At 40.1% G+C, this 19,137-nt stretch overlaps 3 protein-coding genes across 6 annotated transcripts; all 3 read left to right on the forward strand.

Annotated features, from left to right (window-relative positions):
• Positions 1-2,413: 2,413 nt before the first annotated feature.
• srp72 (signal recognition particle 72) lies at positions 2,414-8,485 on the forward strand. Its single transcript, XM_057349937.1, has 18 exons — positions 2,414-2,545; positions 3,006-3,126; positions 3,415-3,538; positions 3,877-4,020; positions 4,355-4,463; positions 4,846-4,877; positions 5,013-5,137; positions 5,242-5,299; positions 5,408-5,539; positions 5,620-5,748; positions 5,824-5,896; positions 5,984-6,048; positions 6,155-6,250; positions 6,331-6,512; positions 6,636-6,773; positions 6,884-6,918; positions 7,429-7,588; positions 7,758-8,485. Exons 1-18 carry the CDS (start codon positions 2,446-2,448, stop codon positions 7,918-7,920), a joined length of 1,986 nt encoding a protein of 661 aa, XP_057205920.1. The 5' UTR covers positions 2,414-2,445; the 3' UTR covers positions 7,921-8,485.
• A 1,243-nt stretch (positions 8,486-9,728) lies between these two features.
• On the forward strand, positions 9,729-13,158 carry arl9 (ADP-ribosylation factor-like 9). Its single transcript, XM_057349938.1, has 4 exons — positions 9,729-10,446; positions 11,054-11,222; positions 11,579-11,754; positions 12,465-13,158. Exons 1-4 carry the CDS (start codon positions 10,246-10,248, stop codon positions 12,639-12,641), a joined length of 723 nt encoding a protein of 240 aa, XP_057205921.1. The 5' UTR covers positions 9,729-10,245; the 3' UTR covers positions 12,642-13,158.
• Positions 13,159-13,380: 222 nt separating this feature from the next.
• Positions 13,381-16,335, forward strand: LOC130564102 (uncharacterized). 4 transcript variants are annotated; one of them, XM_057349990.1, is made up of 7 exons: positions 13,390-13,429; positions 13,523-13,553; positions 13,643-13,699; positions 13,823-13,954; positions 14,833-14,958; positions 15,415-15,556; positions 15,945-16,335. In XM_057349990.1, the coding sequence occupies exons 1-7, from the start codon at positions 13,414-13,416 to the stop codon at positions 16,056-16,058; spliced, it is 618 nt and encodes a 205-aa protein (XP_057205973.1). In that variant the 5' UTR covers positions 13,390-13,413; the 3' UTR covers positions 16,059-16,335. The 4 variants fall into 4 exon arrangements, with proteins under 4 accessions (XP_057205975.1, XP_057205976.1, XP_057205973.1 ...); XM_057349991.1 differs by lacking the exon at positions 13,643-13,699; XM_057349992.1 differs by lacking the exon at positions 13,643-13,699 and having other exon boundaries at positions 13,381-13,553.
• Positions 16,336-19,137: the final 2,802 nt, after the last annotated feature.

Below are 19,137 nucleotides of genomic sequence, written 5' to 3' on the forward strand. Positions count from 1 at the left end.
TCATCAACACAAGTTTTGCAGGATAAGGTCAACCATGTGGCACACAGATTTTTGATTCCACAATCAGTTGGATTGACAGTCACACAAACATATTTCTCATAAGCACAACCACAAACACATTTTTGTTCCATTAAATGTAGCCCAACATAATGAAATAATGACCTAGTGATTAAAAGTGAAATATGTGAAAGTGACACTGTGCTCGGTGCTGGTTGTGCGATAAGGGACAACAAAGGGGTTTTTAAACGGTTGCTCATGAAAACACAGTTTTCCAGTGATGTGTGTGTGACTCAACACTCTTGTGTGTGTGCGACAGGAAAACACTGTCGACTTTTTGCAAGGTCTAAAAATAGAAGACCTTTATTAACCACAATAATACAAGGTCAAAAGAAGAGGAAGAAACGTTACAATTCTCTGCCAAAGTATAATTCTCCATCAAAACAGAAAGCCCTAGTTATTTAGCCTATATTTACTGTACGTTTATTTGTTTGTTGTATAATGAAGGAAATGCAGTTTCCAGCACACATCCTTTATACGCAACTACATCCAATGCCGTTAAAAAATAACTGTTATTTTATAGTTTTAGACAAGACTATTACTTTATGGGGCGGTTTCCCGGACAGGGATTAGTCTAAACCAAGACTAGGCCTTAGCTAAATTAGGATATTTAAGGGTTTTAAAAAACATACTTTACAAAAATACATTACTGTGTGCATCTTGAGACAAAACAATCGCACTGATATATATTAAGATATGCAAGTGCAAGTTGTTTTCGATCAAGACGGCACTAACATTTTAATTAGTCTGGGACTAGGTTTAAGCCCTGTCCGGAAACCGCCCCTATGTGTTTATCCACTATAAATATATAGATTTGTCTTTAATTTGTTAAAACATCATGCACCTGTTATGGAAGATTATATCTGACTGCATGAAATATGTTCTTAAAAATGTGGAGATATCTGAAATGGATAGAAAGACCCAGCATTAGATTCAAAAGCCCCCTCACTGTGGAAATGTTTACTAAGATCATTGAGACTGGTCTGTATTGTGTATTATAGTATTGGTGTTAACTGAATCTTTAATATGTAGTCTATGCAAAATGTGAAGAATCTATGGATAATTTCAGTTACTGACTCGGTGGAAACAAACATCTTTATTTTTTTGGCAGAAAACTTTTATGATGAGCAAAACAGCAAGACATCCCACCTCAAAACCCACACACTAATATTGATGCCTGGAAACACCTCTTTGAGAACATGACGTCTTTAATATGAGTTTCCCATCTTCTGTTCCATGCAGGGACAATCCTGAAAGTGGTGTTTTAACTTTGGTCTCAGTGCCTTTAATTGCCTTTATTACTTTGTTATTTTTTTACATGCATATATGTCCCAAGCGTGATGAAAGAAGGTTTCACGTCAGCAGGCTTGATCTGGCACTCAAGGATTCGTGATCTAAGACATGACACAGGCAAAGCTCTGCGTAGGTGTTTTTGGTTTTTTGCTTGTGGCCGGTAAATGCGGGCAGCTTCTAAATTTGTTTGCTTGTCAGATAATATCTTTAAGCTAAAATTATATACATTATGTAGGAGTACTTATTCCGCTTGCTAGCAGACATTTTAGCTGTACTGAGGGTCTCCACTGGAACACAAGATGATGTTTGAATCATTCTTTTAAGCATCTGCGGAAAGAGAAAACACATTTGAAGAATTAGTCATGATGTTGGACATTAGCCCAGATTGATGATTAACTGTTTTGATTTAACACTGACACATCTTAACATCAGCTATAATACATCATGCATTCTTTTTGCGGTCTAGTTAAAGAATAAAACGCCAAGTCATCAATCCAGCATGTGCAGAAACAGCAGATGAAATTGTACTACATAGATAGATTTTATTGCTCATTTACTGCTCTAGAGTTTTAATTCTATCTAGAGTTCCTCGCCTATAGGATTTCATTCACGAAAGCCTGAAAAATGTAACGTGTGCACTCAAGCAAAGGCCTGTTTATTTGCCATTCAATTTGTGGGAATTGTTGAGCGCCCCCCTCTGGCAGAGTTGGGTATTCCAAAAGGTAACTTAATTAGTATGTCATCCTTGAGTTTTCTAAATTGTAGCTGAAATATGTTCTGCCATTAACCAGTAGTACTGTAAATGAATAATTTGATGTAAAACTTTTACATTTAATATGTATTTACATTATACAATATCTAAGACAATTGGGTCAATATTGCAAATTACCCAGCTTAAAGTAAATTCTGTTGTGAGGTCATCTGTCTTTCCTGGTCATGGCTCTTTAATCAAGATTTAGAAGAAACTTTTATTCTGCCAGTTACTGTTGGTCTTTGGGTTATTCGGCGACTTTTATTCTATTTTTACGTGTCTGTTTTTTTGGCAGTCTGGAGACTTTTATTCTGTCCCTGTCGTTTCCGCTCTTATGGCTGAAGATGGCGAACGGTACGGGGCCCGTTTCTGCTCTCTGGACCGAAATCAACCGCTGCGGACAGAATGGAGACTTTACACGAGCCCTGAAGGCTGTCAATAAAAGTAAACAAACACAATTAAATCATACGATTCCTCAGACGATCTTCCTGTAGTTTAAAGTGATGTTTTAGTTGTTTTTCTCCTGTAACGTGTGTCTAACCTGCAGGGAAACAGGTTTAGAAATGTCTGTATTTATTCTTAAATGTCTTTTAAACGTGTTGTTTAATTTGACACATTAGCTCGCGAAGGCGTCTTGAAGATGTCTTTACTGGTCTTTGAGACTTTCTGAGGGTTTGTGGGGGTCTAGGATCAGTGATTACGTGTCATATACGACTAGATTCGATGTAAGCAGACTGTTAGGTGTCTTAATATAAACATAAATGTACAAGTCTATTTGAACGTTTATACTTTTTAATTTGCTTAGATACATGCCTTCTTGCTAATGGCTAATTTATTGTCATTTTAAAAAATCGTTACTTCAAGTTTGACAGTGAAGTATTTCTGTTGTGCTTTCTTTTTCCAGTTTTGCATGAGAATAAAGATGACGTGACCGCTCTGCTATGTAAAATTGTCTGTCTGATCCAGAATGGAGGTTTTAAAGAAGCCTTGAACGTTATAAACACTCACACAAAATCACTGACCAGGTGAGATAGACACCCAGTAAAGTTACACATTTGGTCACTGTACCTGTATTGTGTCACACCACATCATAACATTTCATTGATTTATTTGTTGCATACTTTTTCGTGTAAGCGTAGAAGCCTTACTCATTGTCACATCAATATAATGTATACACAAGTGCTTTAAGTAATCTCGTGCCATCTCTCTTTTAGACAGTTCAGCAGAAGTTTTATTTACCTGTGATGTCTGTCCGTCTAATGCGATTAAAGCGTATTCATTGTGTTTCACGCGTATTTCATGTGTGTCTGTAGTGATATGATCGGGTTCGAGAAGGCCTACTGTGAATACCGTCTGAACAGGGTGGAGGGCGCTTTAAAAACGATCCAGGGAATCCCAGAGCAAACGGATAAACTGAAGGAACTGTACGGCCAAGTGGTGAGAGATTCAGTTCAAGTGTATATATATATATATATATATACATAACTTTTTACAATGTTGAATGGTTTCAAAGCAGCTTTACAGGAAAAAGAAAACTCGAATAAAAGGAGGAAAATTAAAGAAAAGTCCAAATTCACATAGTGACGTGCAAATCTGAATTCGCCTGGGATTGTGAAGAATTCAATTCGTTTGTTATTATTCCTTTCACATCATTGTGATTTGGGAAAAAGTTTGGAGTTTTATGAAATTTCTGTCTGAGTGTATTATTACCCAGAATGCACATGTGGTTCTTGAAATTTCTGAAGAAGTAACAGTGTATTTGTGTGTGTGTGCAGCTGTACAGACTGGAACGCTATGATGAGTGTCGTGCTGTATATAAAGATCTGATCAGAAACTCTCAAGACGATTATGAGGAGGAGAGAAAGACGAACCTGTCCGCTGTACTAGCAGCCCAGAGCATGTGGGATAACACGGCACCAGTAAGCGACTCGATCACACAAACCCTTGCGAGTGCTGTCTGATATTTCAACATATTCCTAATGGTTTGTTCCTGATGTTAAATCACTGTTTTTAATACACCTTTAAAGGGATAGTACTTTATTTACTCATTTCAAACCGTATGAGTTACTTTCTTCGGAAGATATTTTGAAGAATGTTGACAACCAAATGAACTTCCATTGTAAGAACATTTCTCAAAACATCATCTTTTGTGTTTCACTGAAGAAAGACTCACATACAGGTTTTGAATGACGTGAGGGTGAGTGATTTGTTTGGGGTCGTTCTTTGACATGTTTGTGTGTTTGTACACCGGAGGATCTGGATTTACCTGAGAGCTCGTATGAGCTGTGCTACAACGCTGCCTGTTGTCTGATTGGTCAAGGGCAGTTCAGCCAGGCCCTGACGCAACTACAGAAAGCTGAAGGTCAGAGGTTATGCTTCTATATAATGTGTTTTAAATCGGAACCACTTCTCGCATCCTGTAAGAGTGGGCAGACCCCCCCAAACATAAAGCATGTTTGCAAAATCTGTAAATCTTTGTAAAATCTGTAGGTGGAAAGATCCGTTTTGTTTTTCACGTATCGTGCAGTGAATGAACTGATTGAGACGTGACCTCTCTCACGCACGTTTGTGTAACACGGCGGTTATGTCGTGATGTTTGCGGGTCGCTGGTTCTGTGCCAGCCCTCAGAAATGAGCTCTGTCTGCCTACGCGCTTTCAGTTTGACTCTCCGTTAATCAAAATAACACGAGTGAATCATAAATCAGTTCATGTGTCTTGCTTTTTCTTTATTGTTCTTTTTCCAGAGTTGTGCAGGAAGTCTCTAGCCGAGGACTCAGTGAGTAATTCCTCTCTCTTTTCCCCCTACATCCTTTTTCCCCCATCTCTGATCGAAACACAAAATTGCAAGACATTTGCTTTCTTTTTCATTTCATTTTCTGTACTTGAAATGAAAATGATGTTGTTTCTATAGGATGTGATGGAGGAGGATATTGAAGCCGAGCTGGCCATCATTCACTCTCAGATGGCTTATGTGATGCAGCTACAGGGCAGATTGGAAGAAGCTCTTCAACTCTACAATCAAGTCATTAAACTCAAGTCAGTTTTCTACAAACACTCACAGACACCGTTTATATTCCCATTGTGCACGAAACGTTGTTGTTGGTTGTCTCTTGAGAATTCTCACTCGTGATTGCGTTCAGGCCGTCCGATGTTGGTCTGCTGGCGGTTACTGCCAATAACATCATCACCGTTAACAAGGTAAATAATGCAGTTTATGATGCGGTTTTACATAAACCGTCAAACTTGAATAGAACTGTACAAGAATGCAATTTCTGTTCTCTGTTTTAATTCTCTCGAAACCTTCAGGACCAAAACGTGTTTGACTCCAAGAAGAAGGTGAAGCTGACCAACGCTGAGGGTGTGGAGCACAAACTGGCCAATAAACAGTTGCAGGCCATCGAGCTCAACAAAGCCCTGCTGGCTATGTACACTAACCAGGTGACAAACGCACACGCGGTAGAATAAATATCTAGAATGGAACTGTGATCGTGACCTCTCGTGTGCCGCCTCCCCCGCAGGCGGAGCAGTGCAACAAGTTGGCGTCAAACCTGCAGTCGCAGTACCCCGGTCACCCCAAACCGGTTCTCGTTCAGGTGGCTCAACTGTGTCGAGAGAAACAGCACAACAAAGCCATAGAGCTGCTACAGGTACTGGAAACTCTTTCTTCTGGGTCTCGCTTCGATCGATTTGTGCCGTCTGTAATCGTGTCATTTCTCGTGTAGCGGTTTGCAGATCAGTATCCTGAGAACGCGTCTAGAATCAAACTCACAATGGCTCAGCTTTACCTGACGCAAGGTACCTGTGAACTGAACATTTACACACACAGCGAACGAGAGTGAACGTATGGAGCTTAAAAGAGTTGACTGTTTGTCCACCCCACAGGTCATGTGACTAAAGCGTGTGACATCCTGAAGTCAATAGAAGAATTTGAATACAAGCTAGGAATGGTAAGAATCTCTTCGCTTTTTTAGGATACAGCGTTTGATTCGGAAAACACGCATCTTGAATCTTAAGTATTGTGGCTTTCAGTGTTGCCGATTTTCTTTTTAACAGGTTTCTGCTCTGGTCACGCTGTACACTCACGAAGAGGACATCGACAGCGCCATCGACGTCTTCAGTCAGGCCATCCAGTATTACCGGTCCAAGCAGGTAAAACCGTTTAAAAACCCTCAGTCTGTAAGCTCAGATCTGTCCAAATGTGTCTTGAATATTTCACGTCCCTCCGTCAGCCCGGGTCTGCGGCTCACCTTTCTCTGGTCAGAGAGGCTGCCAACTACAAGCTGAAGTACGGCCGTAAGAAGGAGGCGACCAGCGACCTGGAGCAGCTGTGGAACCAAAACAAGAAAGACATCCACACGCTGGCTCAGCTCATCTCTGCGTACTCGCTGGTGGATCAGGACAAAGCCAAAGCGTATCCTCAAACACGGCTGTCTGAAACCAGACCACAAAGATCACAGCTTTCAATCAAGAATTAAGTGACCGACTGGAACTGCTGCTTTTATTTCAGTGTTTTCCTGAGCGTTGCTCCTTTCAGGTTGAGTAAACAGCTTCCTTCTCCAGACAGCATGTCTTTAAATGTGGACGTCGATGAACTGGAGAACTCGCATGGAGCCACAAACATCAGGAAAAAAGCTACTAAAGTGATCGGAGAAACACAACCCAAAGAACAGGGGTAACAGTCATTCACATGTTCAACAACAACCGCGTTCAACACTCGAGTTGTGCATTTCTGATGATTGTTATATTCACATCATTGTCCTCTTTATCACAATTTTGTTTCAGGCCAGACATTAAGAAGAAGAAGAAAAAGAAGAAAGGTATGTCTGTACTGATATTTATTTTGTTTTGTTTTATAATGAGGACTGCTGGATACGTGGATACGTGTAGATAGGGGTGTAAACATTCAGCACTGATTAGTATTTTATAATAGTATTTTGAATGCAATTTTAAAAATGAGACTGGAATTCAAATAACAGGTTCAATTTTAAAATATTTTTTCATAAATTATATCAAATTAAATAAATGATATAAAATATTTTAAATAAATTAGTATATGACTTTTTTTAAAGACTTATTTGAACCTTCTCTATGTAAATGGAAAAAAATAGAACCTAAATACAATTAAGGAAGCGTTTAAGAAAGCCAAACCCTTAGAGAGAACTTCTTAATGCAGTAAAAGCAAAAATGAAGCAAAAAACTTGTTGGCAGCTCAGTGAAATATGATTAAACAGATATCATACCCTAAAAAATAATTCTTAGGTCTGCAAAACATGTACCATTTCACATCTGTGTGTCGTTTAGTTTGTTCATATTGTGCTCCTCTTTAGGTAAACTGCCAAAGAACTGTGACCCCAAATCGACCCCCGACCCTGAACGCTGGTTGCCGATGCGAGAACGCTCCTACTATCGCGGCAGAAAGAAGGGCAAGAAGAAGGAGCAGGTGGGCCGTGGCACGCAGGGAGCGACATCAGGAGCTTCTGCCGAGCTGTAAGTTCACAGATACATACAAACATCTTCCACCAGAGAGATGCTAGCTCTGTTCTTACACCTAGTGACCCGATTAGCCAGAAACACGTCAGACAGCATAATTCTTCTGCATTGTAAATATCTTTCAACTGTGAGCTACAACGTTGAGCTGTTTGTGCTTGGTTTGCAGTGATGCAAGTAAAACAGCCAGCAGTCCGCCCACCTCCCCTCAACCCGGCTTAGGAACGAGCACCAGCGCGGTACCTCCACGACAACAGAAACCTGCTGTACCCGCAGCTGCTCGCAAAAAAGCACCACAGAAAAAGAAGAAGGGGGGGAAAGGAGGCTGGTAGAATGAGAAACGGATGATTCGACCCAAAATGAAACGCTCATTTCTCTTTGGATTTCTTATTGGGTTGTAAAGGTAAAGATGCCACATCCCCTTCTAGTGGCCTGGAGACAACAGAGGATGAGTTACTCAAATGTTTTAGTTCTGAAATTTGGAAAAAAGGGTGATGAAATAAAAAGGCGTGAATTTTGAACGTCTAAGGGTGAGTGACAGTTTGGAATAAATGGGAATCTTGATGGTCGTCTTTTTTTTGCCAACACATTTTTTAAGCATTTAGTCCACGGTGTGCGTTACTGTAACTGTTAGTGTCCAGGGCATTCTCATGTATGATTTTAAAATGAAGTGTTTTCTCCTCACTCTTATTTTTTTGTCTACGCTTGATCGATGTTTGCTTGAGTATACAATAATGTTATCATCCTACAATAGTGGCTGTTTATGCAAAGTTAAGATATATTTATTTTTTAACTTACTGAATAAAGCTCAACCCTAATTATCATTTTGAACAAAATGTCCTCCTCAGCCAGAAAACATGAAACACAGTCTTAATAAAGAGATTCCTGAAACATTGATTTTTGAGCATCTTTATTGTCCGTGTTACTCATCCGCGAGTTGTTAGAGGACTGAATCATGTTCTTGTCTTGAACAGCACAGTATTTAATGGAAGAAAAACATTAAAAATACAACAAGCATTTAACGAGGCAGAAAAGTTTGTTTGTTGTATCTTTGGAATATGGTGATCAAAGCTTGAAGATATTCGGCGTAAATATCAGAATGAGATTTTCTGTTAGCCGTCACACAAATACAGTATATGTCAGAGATAAATAAAGTATAATATATGAAGATTTTGATTCCAAAATGAGATAACTCGATAACGTTGTTTAAAATTGTCCAAAATCTTTTTTTTTTAGTTAGTTTACAAAACTAAATTTAGTTTATTTAATTTACAAAACCGTGCTCTCGGATTAATAAACTGTACCCACGAGTTTACAAACCGTCCCCTCGGTTTTTGCAATCTGTACCCACAAATTCATAATCTGTGCCCACGCTTTCGCAATCCGTTCGCACAGTTTTGCAAACTGTAGCCTACTCGCGGAATTGAAGCCACTGTCTGTCAACAGAACAAGCTCCTACAGGAACATTAACGAATATTGTATACTGTTTTATTTTAGATTATATTATAAATTGTCTTAATGTGTTTACACACGAGCGCGTGGCGCATATAAAGCATGCGTTCATTGCCGCGTTTCACTGGCATAAAGTTGGTTTGACATTAAACTTTCGATATTCGTGAATTTAGGGACCATTTCTAAAGTTACATACACATTAAAATACCTTTTTCCAACTTCAATGGCATTTAAAGGGAATGATTTATAGCCACAAGACTAACTGTACAGTGTTCATGTGTGTGGCACAGATTATGAATTTGTGGGTACAGATTTCAAAAACTGAGGGGACGGTTTACAAACCCGAGAGCACGGATTGTAAACTCGTGGGTACAGTTTATTAATCCGAGAGCACGGTTTTGTAAACTGTGGGAACAGTTTTAGAATCTATGAGTACGGATTTTTAAACTGAGGGAACGAATTACAAAACTGTGGCCACGGATTTGCGGGTCTTGTTTTTTTTTCTCTCCGAGGGGTGAACAAACGGGATCCGCAGTAATGCGCTAAAAACAACGTTAGTTTTGAACAATTGTTTTATGGAGTCCCTTCGCTGCAGTGGAGCGTTGCACTTTTCCTCTTTTAGGAGAACATCCCTACGGCGTCTTGTTAATATCTATAGTCTTTGGTAGTCTTTTTTCTGACAGAGGGCGCTGCTGCTTCGCAATGTGCGCATTACATGAATCACACGAACGAGCGTACCATTAAATAGAAACTTAAAAGGTTTATTGTGCGCAGGTAAGAGTAGTTCACCTCAGAGGATTATTTGAGCTTCCGGTTCCCCGCAGAGACATTAAAGGAGAACATGTCTCGGGACTTGTTGTAATTCTCACATCTCACGAGATCGTCGCGTTTGTTGTTGATCTCCAGGAAACGCAAAAGCTCGGCGCACAAGCTTTCGGTATTTTGCAAAGACTACGCTTCGTCTACAGTTTCGCCGTTACAGTAACATTTATTCATGGTCCCTTTTAATTTTTAAATATCTCCACCAGTATTAGTGTTTCCTACTTCCCGGAAATATCTCACCAGACTTTCTGATCCACTTGTGGAGTCGCTCGGAGGCCGGTTTGTCTGTCTGTGGCCATCATGTCCGCGTGCATGTAAAAAAAAACATTGTGCTTGTTTGCAGTTAATTGAATTGTCGCTGGACGCTCAAACTAAGCGTTAAAATGCCCGCTGCGCGCGAGATCGGGATGATGGGCGCAGCGCTCGCGCTGACGGGAGGCGTCGCGTGCGCCGTCTGCTATTTGATGCGCGCACGCAAACCCGAGAAAAGAATGAAAGGCGAGCAAAATAAAGACGAACGCGAAGAAGGAGTGCATAAAACTACCAAGACCAGCACCACACAGAAACAGCCCATAATAAGAGAGGTTTGTTTGCCTTTGTCTCCCGGTCGTTCATTTGTTGCGCGAGGCCTCAGTCCGATTTATAGCAACATTTGTAACACTTGACGTGATGACTTGTATACTTTCATTTATGTTAACATATGTCATGTTTATATTCAATAATTAAATGTGAAGCAACTTCGACATAATTATATTATTCTGTATGTTATTTAAACAGTTGTTTTCAAGCATCATGTTTGTTCACTGTGGATCATTTATAAACGTTAATATGTAAGTTAGTAACTCTTGTTGGTTAATTTGAATGAAGTTACACCCAAAACTTTCTGGGGAAAAACACTTTAAATAAATGTACGTGCAATGTTTGGGCTTTACAACAAGCTGTGTGTGTTTTACTGTTTGAAAGGGATCTCTTAACTGCTTTTGCTGAACATGTGAACCTTCTGTAGTTTAATCCATCTCTTCCCTTCTGTGTCTGTGTGACCTGTGAGAGCTTTACACCCACAAACCCTTACTGTGATTTAAATGCTTAAGTTAAATGCTCTCTCATGTAAGCAAATGTAAATGACATATCTTTGTGATATCTAGCGGGTCAGAACCAAAAGTCAAAGTCTCTGTTGTGTCCTCTCTGCAGCCCAGGAATGCAGGTACACAGGTGCTGTTTTTGGGTTTGGACGGGGCAGGAAAGACGAGTTTACTGCACTGTTTTGCCACGGGCAGTCTGGAGCAGGACGTGAGTCCCACGCAGGGATTCAATGCCATCTCCATCAACAAGGAAGAGCTTCAGATCGAGTTCTTAGAGAGTAAATATGAGACATGCATACTCTTGGGAATCATGTTTGTTTATGTGCAGTTAATGTACGTTTTTATTCAAAGCCACATTAATCTGTACATTTTTATTACTATGTTCTCTCGAGATCTAACCCATGACCTTTGCTCTACCAATAGAGCTAAAGGAACTCTCCATCATCCTTGACAGATATTGATGAAGCTTTAAATTTGAACTGTAATTTATTAGAATTGGATTATTGAAGTATAATCGAAAAACTCTTATATATGCATTTCAGTGCATCCAAATACTCTGGTTTTACCATCTCATTTGTTGTACAACAGTAAGTGTGGTTGTGAACGGTGTAATGATCTTCTGTGTGTTCTGCAGTCGGAGGCACAGAGAATCTGCGGGATTACTGGCAGATGTATCTGTGTAAAGCTCGTCTTCTGGTGTTTGTGGTGGATTCCGCAGACGCCGAGCGCTTCTCTCTGGCTAAACGTCACCTGCATCAGCTCCTGTCTGCTGACCCCTGTCTGCCCCTGGTGCTGCTTGCCAACAAACAGGTGTGAACACTTTTATCCTCTCTCGCTCAATCTCTCTCTCTCTCTCTCTGTGTTCTGACTCGCCTCATGTCACAACCATCTGGCTGGTCGAAAGTGAGATAAAGACGAGATGAGGTGATGTTCATTTCAGGAAAGATGCTTAATTAAAGATGTCATTATTAAAAGTCACTTTTGGGCACGTGACAGTATCAGATTTTTGTCACAATAATTGCTGGGCAATTTTATTACAGTATGTGGTATTACGGCAACGTTATACCTCCAAAAATAATATTGACAACTTAAAAAAATTCAAAGCTTTTTTCAGACTGATTCGAATAATCCAAATAAACACAACTGTGAAGAACAATAATACAAGTTGTATGTAAACCTGTATTGTAACAATATGTTTAGGAAAAGCACTACACAAAAAAGGCTTGACCAGGACAAAACTGAATTTTCTTCTCAATCGATGGCAATTTTACTTTTCTGGGAAATGTCTAGTGCAGTTATCTGTTGTTCAAAAAAAAAAAGAGTGTGAATGTCCTTTCTCATTGGCTATGCGGTCAGAAACATGCACAAGCTTTGCAATGCTTACATTTTTGCATTGCTGTTGGAGTACTCAAGGGGGGGATGTTTCTCTTTAAATGTCTGTTCAACTTAGTGGTTGATGTGAATGAGAAAATCTTGTTCTTGTTAAGAATGCTCGGTTCACATTTTGAATTCACATGCAGGATTTGCCAGCGGCCCGTGGCATCACCGATCTCTACGGAGCGTTGGAATTGGAGAACGTTGGCGATGGGCATCGTCTCAGTGTGATTGGTACACAGGTGAAGAAGGGAAAATCTGAGACCAACACTGGTGTGCAGGACGCCCGTGACCTCATCATTGAGATGATGTCAGAAGATTGAGCATATGTTTGAAACGGATGCGCTCAGCTTCTCTTCTCACTACAAACATGCGAATGTCTCGATCCTTCTGGGTTTCATGAACACCAAAGAGTCTTCAAACCAAACGAGAGACTGTTTCTGTAGTAATATGGCGGTTTGCAATAGTTTCATAAATTAGGTAAATAGATGAACTATTAAATAGATTATTATCATAATGGTGGTTTGCAAAACATTCTAATAACACAATATTTGGAGTATTTTGCAATACAAAGAGAATTCTTTTAGTTTCTTGCTGCTGATGTGGTTTGTGTTATGTTTATTTTCAATAATACGATGCTTAAATTGGTTTACAGTGTATCTGACTGAGAAGTCAAAAAGAAAAGGCTAAACTTCAATGTCTGTATATTAATTTTGTAACTTGACTTATCTCTTATGGGCTTTTAAAGTCTGAAATCTGATGTCAAGATATTTTGTGGTGGTATTTTGATGACCTTTAAATACTGATTAAAGTTATTAAATATCCAGAAAGTGTTTTTTCTGTAGCATCCACAACGTGACAATGCCTATCATTACTGTAACCGTATTTTGTGCATCATTGTCTATTTAAAGTATTGTGTTTATGACATCACTGTTACCCAGCATGCTCGGATAGTCACTGGCTGGCTTCAGCTCTTTGATAGCAGGACCACGTGACGCCTGTTGCTACAGTAACGTCTTCCTTGGCAACAGCCGTCACTATTGTGTCATAAGCACACAGCTTCCAGAATACCTGTGGGGTCTTTATCTGGACAGAATGAACTCTAACACAGGTACAAATCGACTTTAAAAAAAAAACAAAATAACTACAGTTTTGTTGTTGAAAGTAAGTGTCTGTTCATTTTTCGTCTTTTTTATTTTGGAAGAGATTGAATTGAAGTCGTCTGACTGGGACAGGTAGTACACAGAATACATCATCACTTTTTAATGTTGTGTTTTCTATTCAGTTCTTTATGATTTGCGTATTGAATGTTGCTTTTTTGTAGGATTTCATTTCTAGCTCAACCTAAGCTCTCCAAGACCATTTGGTCCACAAGGCCGTGGTAAAATTTCTGTGTTATTACAGTAATTAACAGTTGCTACCGATATCACAACAGAAATGTGCATAAATTCTTAAGGAGCTCATTTATCATGTGACCGCGGGTGTGTGTGCGCGTGTGTTGCAGGATGCTGACATGGGGAAATCAGGAATCAATATGGCCGTTGTCCTGTTCTGCCCTGCGAGCCGTTCCAAGCTCCAGAATAAAAGCTCTGTCTCAGAACAAGAAAGATTTCTCCTCTCTGCAGATTGAGCTCAGGTACAAACTACAGCTGCTCGACTGTAAAACACAACGGCGCGTGTGTGAGCGCAGTGATGTGAGGTCAGGTTTAGCTGTTTCAGCAGGTGTGAGGTTAATAATAAATGAGAGTTTGAGATCAGCCTTCAGAAACTTGACTGCATATATACTGCATACCTGCCATGTGATCATGTCAATATTGAGCTTGTTTATTCATTTTTTTAAACATAATAAACATTACAGTACTCGTAAATGATTTAGAAATCACAGATCTTTAGCATTTCAATTGTTCTCTTAGACATCAATAAGTCTCAGACATCAATATCTGCATCTCGGATATTTCTCCTGAGAAAAAGAATCTCACAAATGTGTCTGTCATTAGAGTTTGAGAAGAGACGTCAACAATGTGTCAAACTGAGCCCAGATTAGTCAAGTCTGCAATCAGAAGTCAGTATGATTGAATCTCAATATCAACTAAAACATTTCTCATTAAATTGACCCAGATTTTATAGAGGAGAACCGTTTCCTGGTGTTTATAGACAAACATTGAAGTTCTTTTGCAGAACAAGTTCTACATTCCTATTGCAAGAAATTCAGTATTCAAATGATTCTCTCTCTCTCTCTGCACATGTGCACTTTTCCACCCAATACTGAAGTTAAAAACGTTCTTCTCACTGCTTCATCTGTGCTTAATCCAGAGAGTTTTATGAGATAATGAAAAAAATCATTTGCTTCTTTCAGGCCAGCTGGCCACTTCCATCCCTCTTATTTTCCAAAGAGAATAAAATCATTCTCATAAAAGACTGTACTGGGATACGTACGGGTGAAATGACCATAAACACGGAATTATACTGGACTCGTCTCATTTGCCAAACATCCGCTCTCTTATCTTCCTGCAGAAGAGAGAAAGAGGAGGAGAGGAGGAAGACGATGAAGGTCTCCCACCCGTCTCAAACATTGCAGTATGAGGAAATCATCCGTCTGGCAACTCCCAAATTCAGAGGACCAAGCTCCCAGGAAGTGAGGTAAGAGGTCACGTGACCCCTGACCTCCACAGCACACATTCATGAGATCTCACAGATGCTTCCAGAAATAAGTCCTTGAGGATGCCGAGGTCTGAACTTCAGTTTTTTTCAGTAGGCCTGAGAGATGATGTCAAACCGTAGACTATGGTCTCGTGTGTGACCACAGAAGTTTTTTGTTTAATTTAAACCGTAGCGTCACAATTTTGGCCCATTCCATTTCTCCGAGGCTTTTTAAAGACATATTGCACATTGCTTCACTTTTGCTGTTGCGTCAATTTGTTTGTGAAGAAAATTCCTAAGTCATATGGTAAATAAAGCTGGTGGATTTTTGTCATGTAACGTAGTTGAGAACACAAGTGTGGCAGACCAGCTGAATCAAGCCAGCTGAAGAATTTTCCTTGTATGTGTGACAATACACTAATAGTTGCTTTGAATGAAATGTGTGTGTGCGTGTAGTTCTTCACACACAGAATTGTGCGAGCATGACTGTCCAATCTGGCACGTGAAGTCCTGCGTAAGGAACGTGGTCATCTCACCTCGACTGCTTCAGCTGTCCCGTCCCAAACCCCCTCACCCCGACTTCACCTGCGAAAGACAGGTGAGAATATCACTTTGACCCAGCTAGATTGTAAAAATGTGCTTGTGTTGTGTTTTGTGTTTCAGAACGTACAGACGTTAATCTCATACGCAGCCAAAACAGCCAAGATGAGCACCAGACTTGAGCAACTCTCACTGCCCAAACTGAGAGAAAACAGACACTTCTGTGACTACGGACGACCAGAGAGCCCAATCCGACCCGTGAGAGAGAGAGAGAGAGTGTGTGTGTGTGTGTGTGTGTGTGTGTGTGTGTGTGTGTGTGTGTGTGTGCGCGTGTGCGCGTGTGTGTGTACTCTGTCTGTGTGTGCGCGTGTGCGCGTGTGTGTGTACTCTGTCTGTGGTCCTGAGCGTGGACTGATCCATCTGTGTTTTCTGTTGTTATCTCACAGGTTTCCAGAGGAGCGAGAAATGCCACAGCAAGCGCTCTGATCCGAGGTCTGTCTGCTCCTAAAGCTCTTTCTAAAGACTACATCCCCCCCAGAGAACCCACCTGGAGACCCTGAGGAGATTTGATCCGTCTCTCTCTGTGTTTTTGTCTCTTCTGGATTTGTAATCACTGTCTCAGTTTTTGTCTCAGGACTGTGAATGAAATGAAAGTATTACATGCATGCCAAACCGCCGGTCCCTGAAGCACCTCAGAGTTTTGTGTTTTAATGCTTGTAGACCTCAGGTTTCACAACATTGTGTGAGAATCTCACATCATCAGCATCTGTTTTATCAATCACAGGTATTCTGAAACTCGTGCTTGTGTTTTTGGGTATCATTATTCACTAATATTACTTTTTTAATCTAGAGTAATTTAGTATTACTTTTTTAAATGTAAACTATTATTACAGATGTCAGTGATTGCATCATTGTAGTACAATACAAAATAAAAGATAAAGCTTTAAATAATTACTAACACTAATATATCATTAAAGTCCCAGTGAAATAAAAAATTACGATGCTTATTTTTCCATGAAATATTGCAGCGTTTATTGTAAATAGCTTATCAATGTGGTTCATTCTCTTTTTAAGATTCATGTGCCATGAAAACGCACTTCTGTCCTGTATTGACTATCCATCTTTGATGACATACAGGTGCTGGTCATATAATTAGAATATCATCAAAAAGTTGATTTATTTCACTAATTCCATTCAAAAAGTGAAACTTGTATATTATATTCATTCATTCCACACAGACTGATATATTTCAAATGTTTATTTCTTTTCATTTTGATGATTATAACTGACAACTAATGAAAATCCCAAATTCAGTATCTCAGAAAATTAGAATATTACTTAAGACCAATACAAAGAAAGGATTTTTAGAAATCTTGGCCAACTGAAAAGTATGAAGATGAAAAGTATGAGCATGTACAGCACTCAATACTTAGTTGGGGCTCCTTTTGCCTGAATGACTGCAGCAATGCGGCGTGGCATGGAGTGGATCAGTCTGTGGCACTGCTCGGGTGTTATGAGAGCCCAGTTTGCTCTGATAGTGGCCTTCAGCTCTTCTGCGTTGTTGGGTCTGACATATCGCATCTTCCTCTTCACAATACCCCATAGATTTTCTATGGGTTAAGGTCAGGCGAGTTTGCTGGCCAATTAAGAACAGGGATACCATGGTCCTTAAACCAGGTACTGGTAGCTTTGGCACTGTGTGCAGGTGCCAAGTCCTGTTGGAAAATGAAATCTGCATCTCCATAAAGTTTATCACATAGTTAGAAACACCAGATTAATTAACTTTATATGTTTGTAAGTGTGTCCCATCGGGTCAGAAATACTACATGCTCACTTGGGATCTTCACACCCACTAGAACACAAAAACAGGAAATACGTCATGAAAGTAGTCAAGCGCTCAAGTGCAAAGACTGTCCCTGCATTCCATTTTGAAGGGCTCATCCCTATGCCCTAAGCCCTTCGAATGGTTTACCCTCCGGAGTGAGAGCTTTGGAGGGTTAAAGGGTGTAGGGAACCAAACAACTGTTTCTTGAAGTGCCCTTCTGCGTCATCATCCCACGACCATAAGGAGGCGGCGTCACCAAAGAATCATGGGAGCCCGAAGTGACCATCAGTTGTACCCTTCGAATTCCTTCATTCTGAAGGGCCCTTTGAAGTGGCCAGTTATGAGCACTTCGGTTTGGAATGACCATTCAGTGTGGCGGCCATGATTGTTGTTACTCTGAAGGGCACTTCGGAGGGCGATATATCCCAGTTGGAACGCAGGGTGTAAGTGGGGATATTTGGTCGCAGAGATTCTCTCAATGGCTCTGGGGCGGAGCATCTGTTAACTCCTCCCCTTCAACGGGCAGTCTGCTGCCAGTTCCATTTCAAAATGCAATGGCTGTTTTTATACATCCAATCAAATCGCAGCGAAAAACACAAGCCACGGCCACTGTTTTTTTGTATTTTTTACGTTTACTTATTTCAGTAATGAATGCATTGTTATTTTTCATATTATTTTCTCTGTTTTATTTTTATTCACAGATTGGGGGGTTGAAGAAGTCAGTTTGACTCCAGATCACTTCTGTTTTTCATCTCTATCTGCGCTCTCTCTCTCTCCTTTTCTCTCTCTGACCCTAGGATGGCAGATTCCACTTCTGTCTGTTGAGTTGTTGTGGTAACACACAATGCTGCTGCTCTACATTTAGCCATTCAGTTTCAGTCAACAGATCTCATTCCGCTCACTTTATTCACCAGAAAGTTTTTCACACCCCACCGCTCAGAAAACAAACACACACACACAGCAATCAGAATCTCCCGTTCACTGAAGCTAACCTTTCAAACACTGCTTCAGTTCCTCATCGCTTATGTTTTAAACAGTTTGAATATTTTATGAAACACTCATGAGCCTCTCTACTGGCCCGGGGCATCTCTGGTCTCCCTTTTCTTGCATCCGTCCGTTTTTAACGAGGCCTGTACAGCGATCATTGTTAGTTTCCTATATATATAAATCAGTATTTTGGTCAGTGAGTGACAAGTACGCAAACGCTTGTTGCTAGTGCTACGCGAGCTGTTAACGTTGCTGCGTTATGAAATGACAGTGTTGTTTATAACCAAAAGCAAGTACACTGTACGCTGGCCAAGCGCTCGTGTACTTACACATTTAGCAAAACGCCTTCAACCATTAACTCCCTACTTAGCTAAACGACATTGTGTTCATTTAACTTACAGGCTTCGTAAGGACAAAGGTTGTAGTTATGCGTTTACTTATTCATCATATTCTCTATGTTGCCAGGTTTTTCGTTTGTACCTGAAACGTGGAGCACCACTTCAGCTCAGTAATGCAAGTAAAAAGTTAAAGCAATTCTTAAATAGCAGCAAAAAGTCTGAAATAAGAATAGATGGCAAATAGAAGAGATACAAATGATGTAAACAGTGTGGTTTATGTAGGTCTGAAAGAGCTGCGTGTCATCCGCATAGCAGTGATGTTTGCTAGCATGCTAATCATGCTACCGTGATGCTAGCAACATGTTAAACGTGTTAGCATAATGCTAATAACATGCTAATCATGTTAACAAACATGTTAATCATGTTAACTTTATGTTAGCAACATGCTAATGTTTTAACATTATGCTAGTAAGCACGCTAACCATGTTT

The sequence above is a fragment of the Triplophysa rosa genome, linkage group LG13 (genome assembly GCF_024868665.1).
Source record: "Triplophysa rosa linkage group LG13, Trosa_1v2, whole genome shotgun sequence".
NCBI classification, from domain to species: Eukaryota; Metazoa; Chordata; class Actinopteri; order Cypriniformes; family Nemacheilidae; genus Triplophysa; species Triplophysa rosa.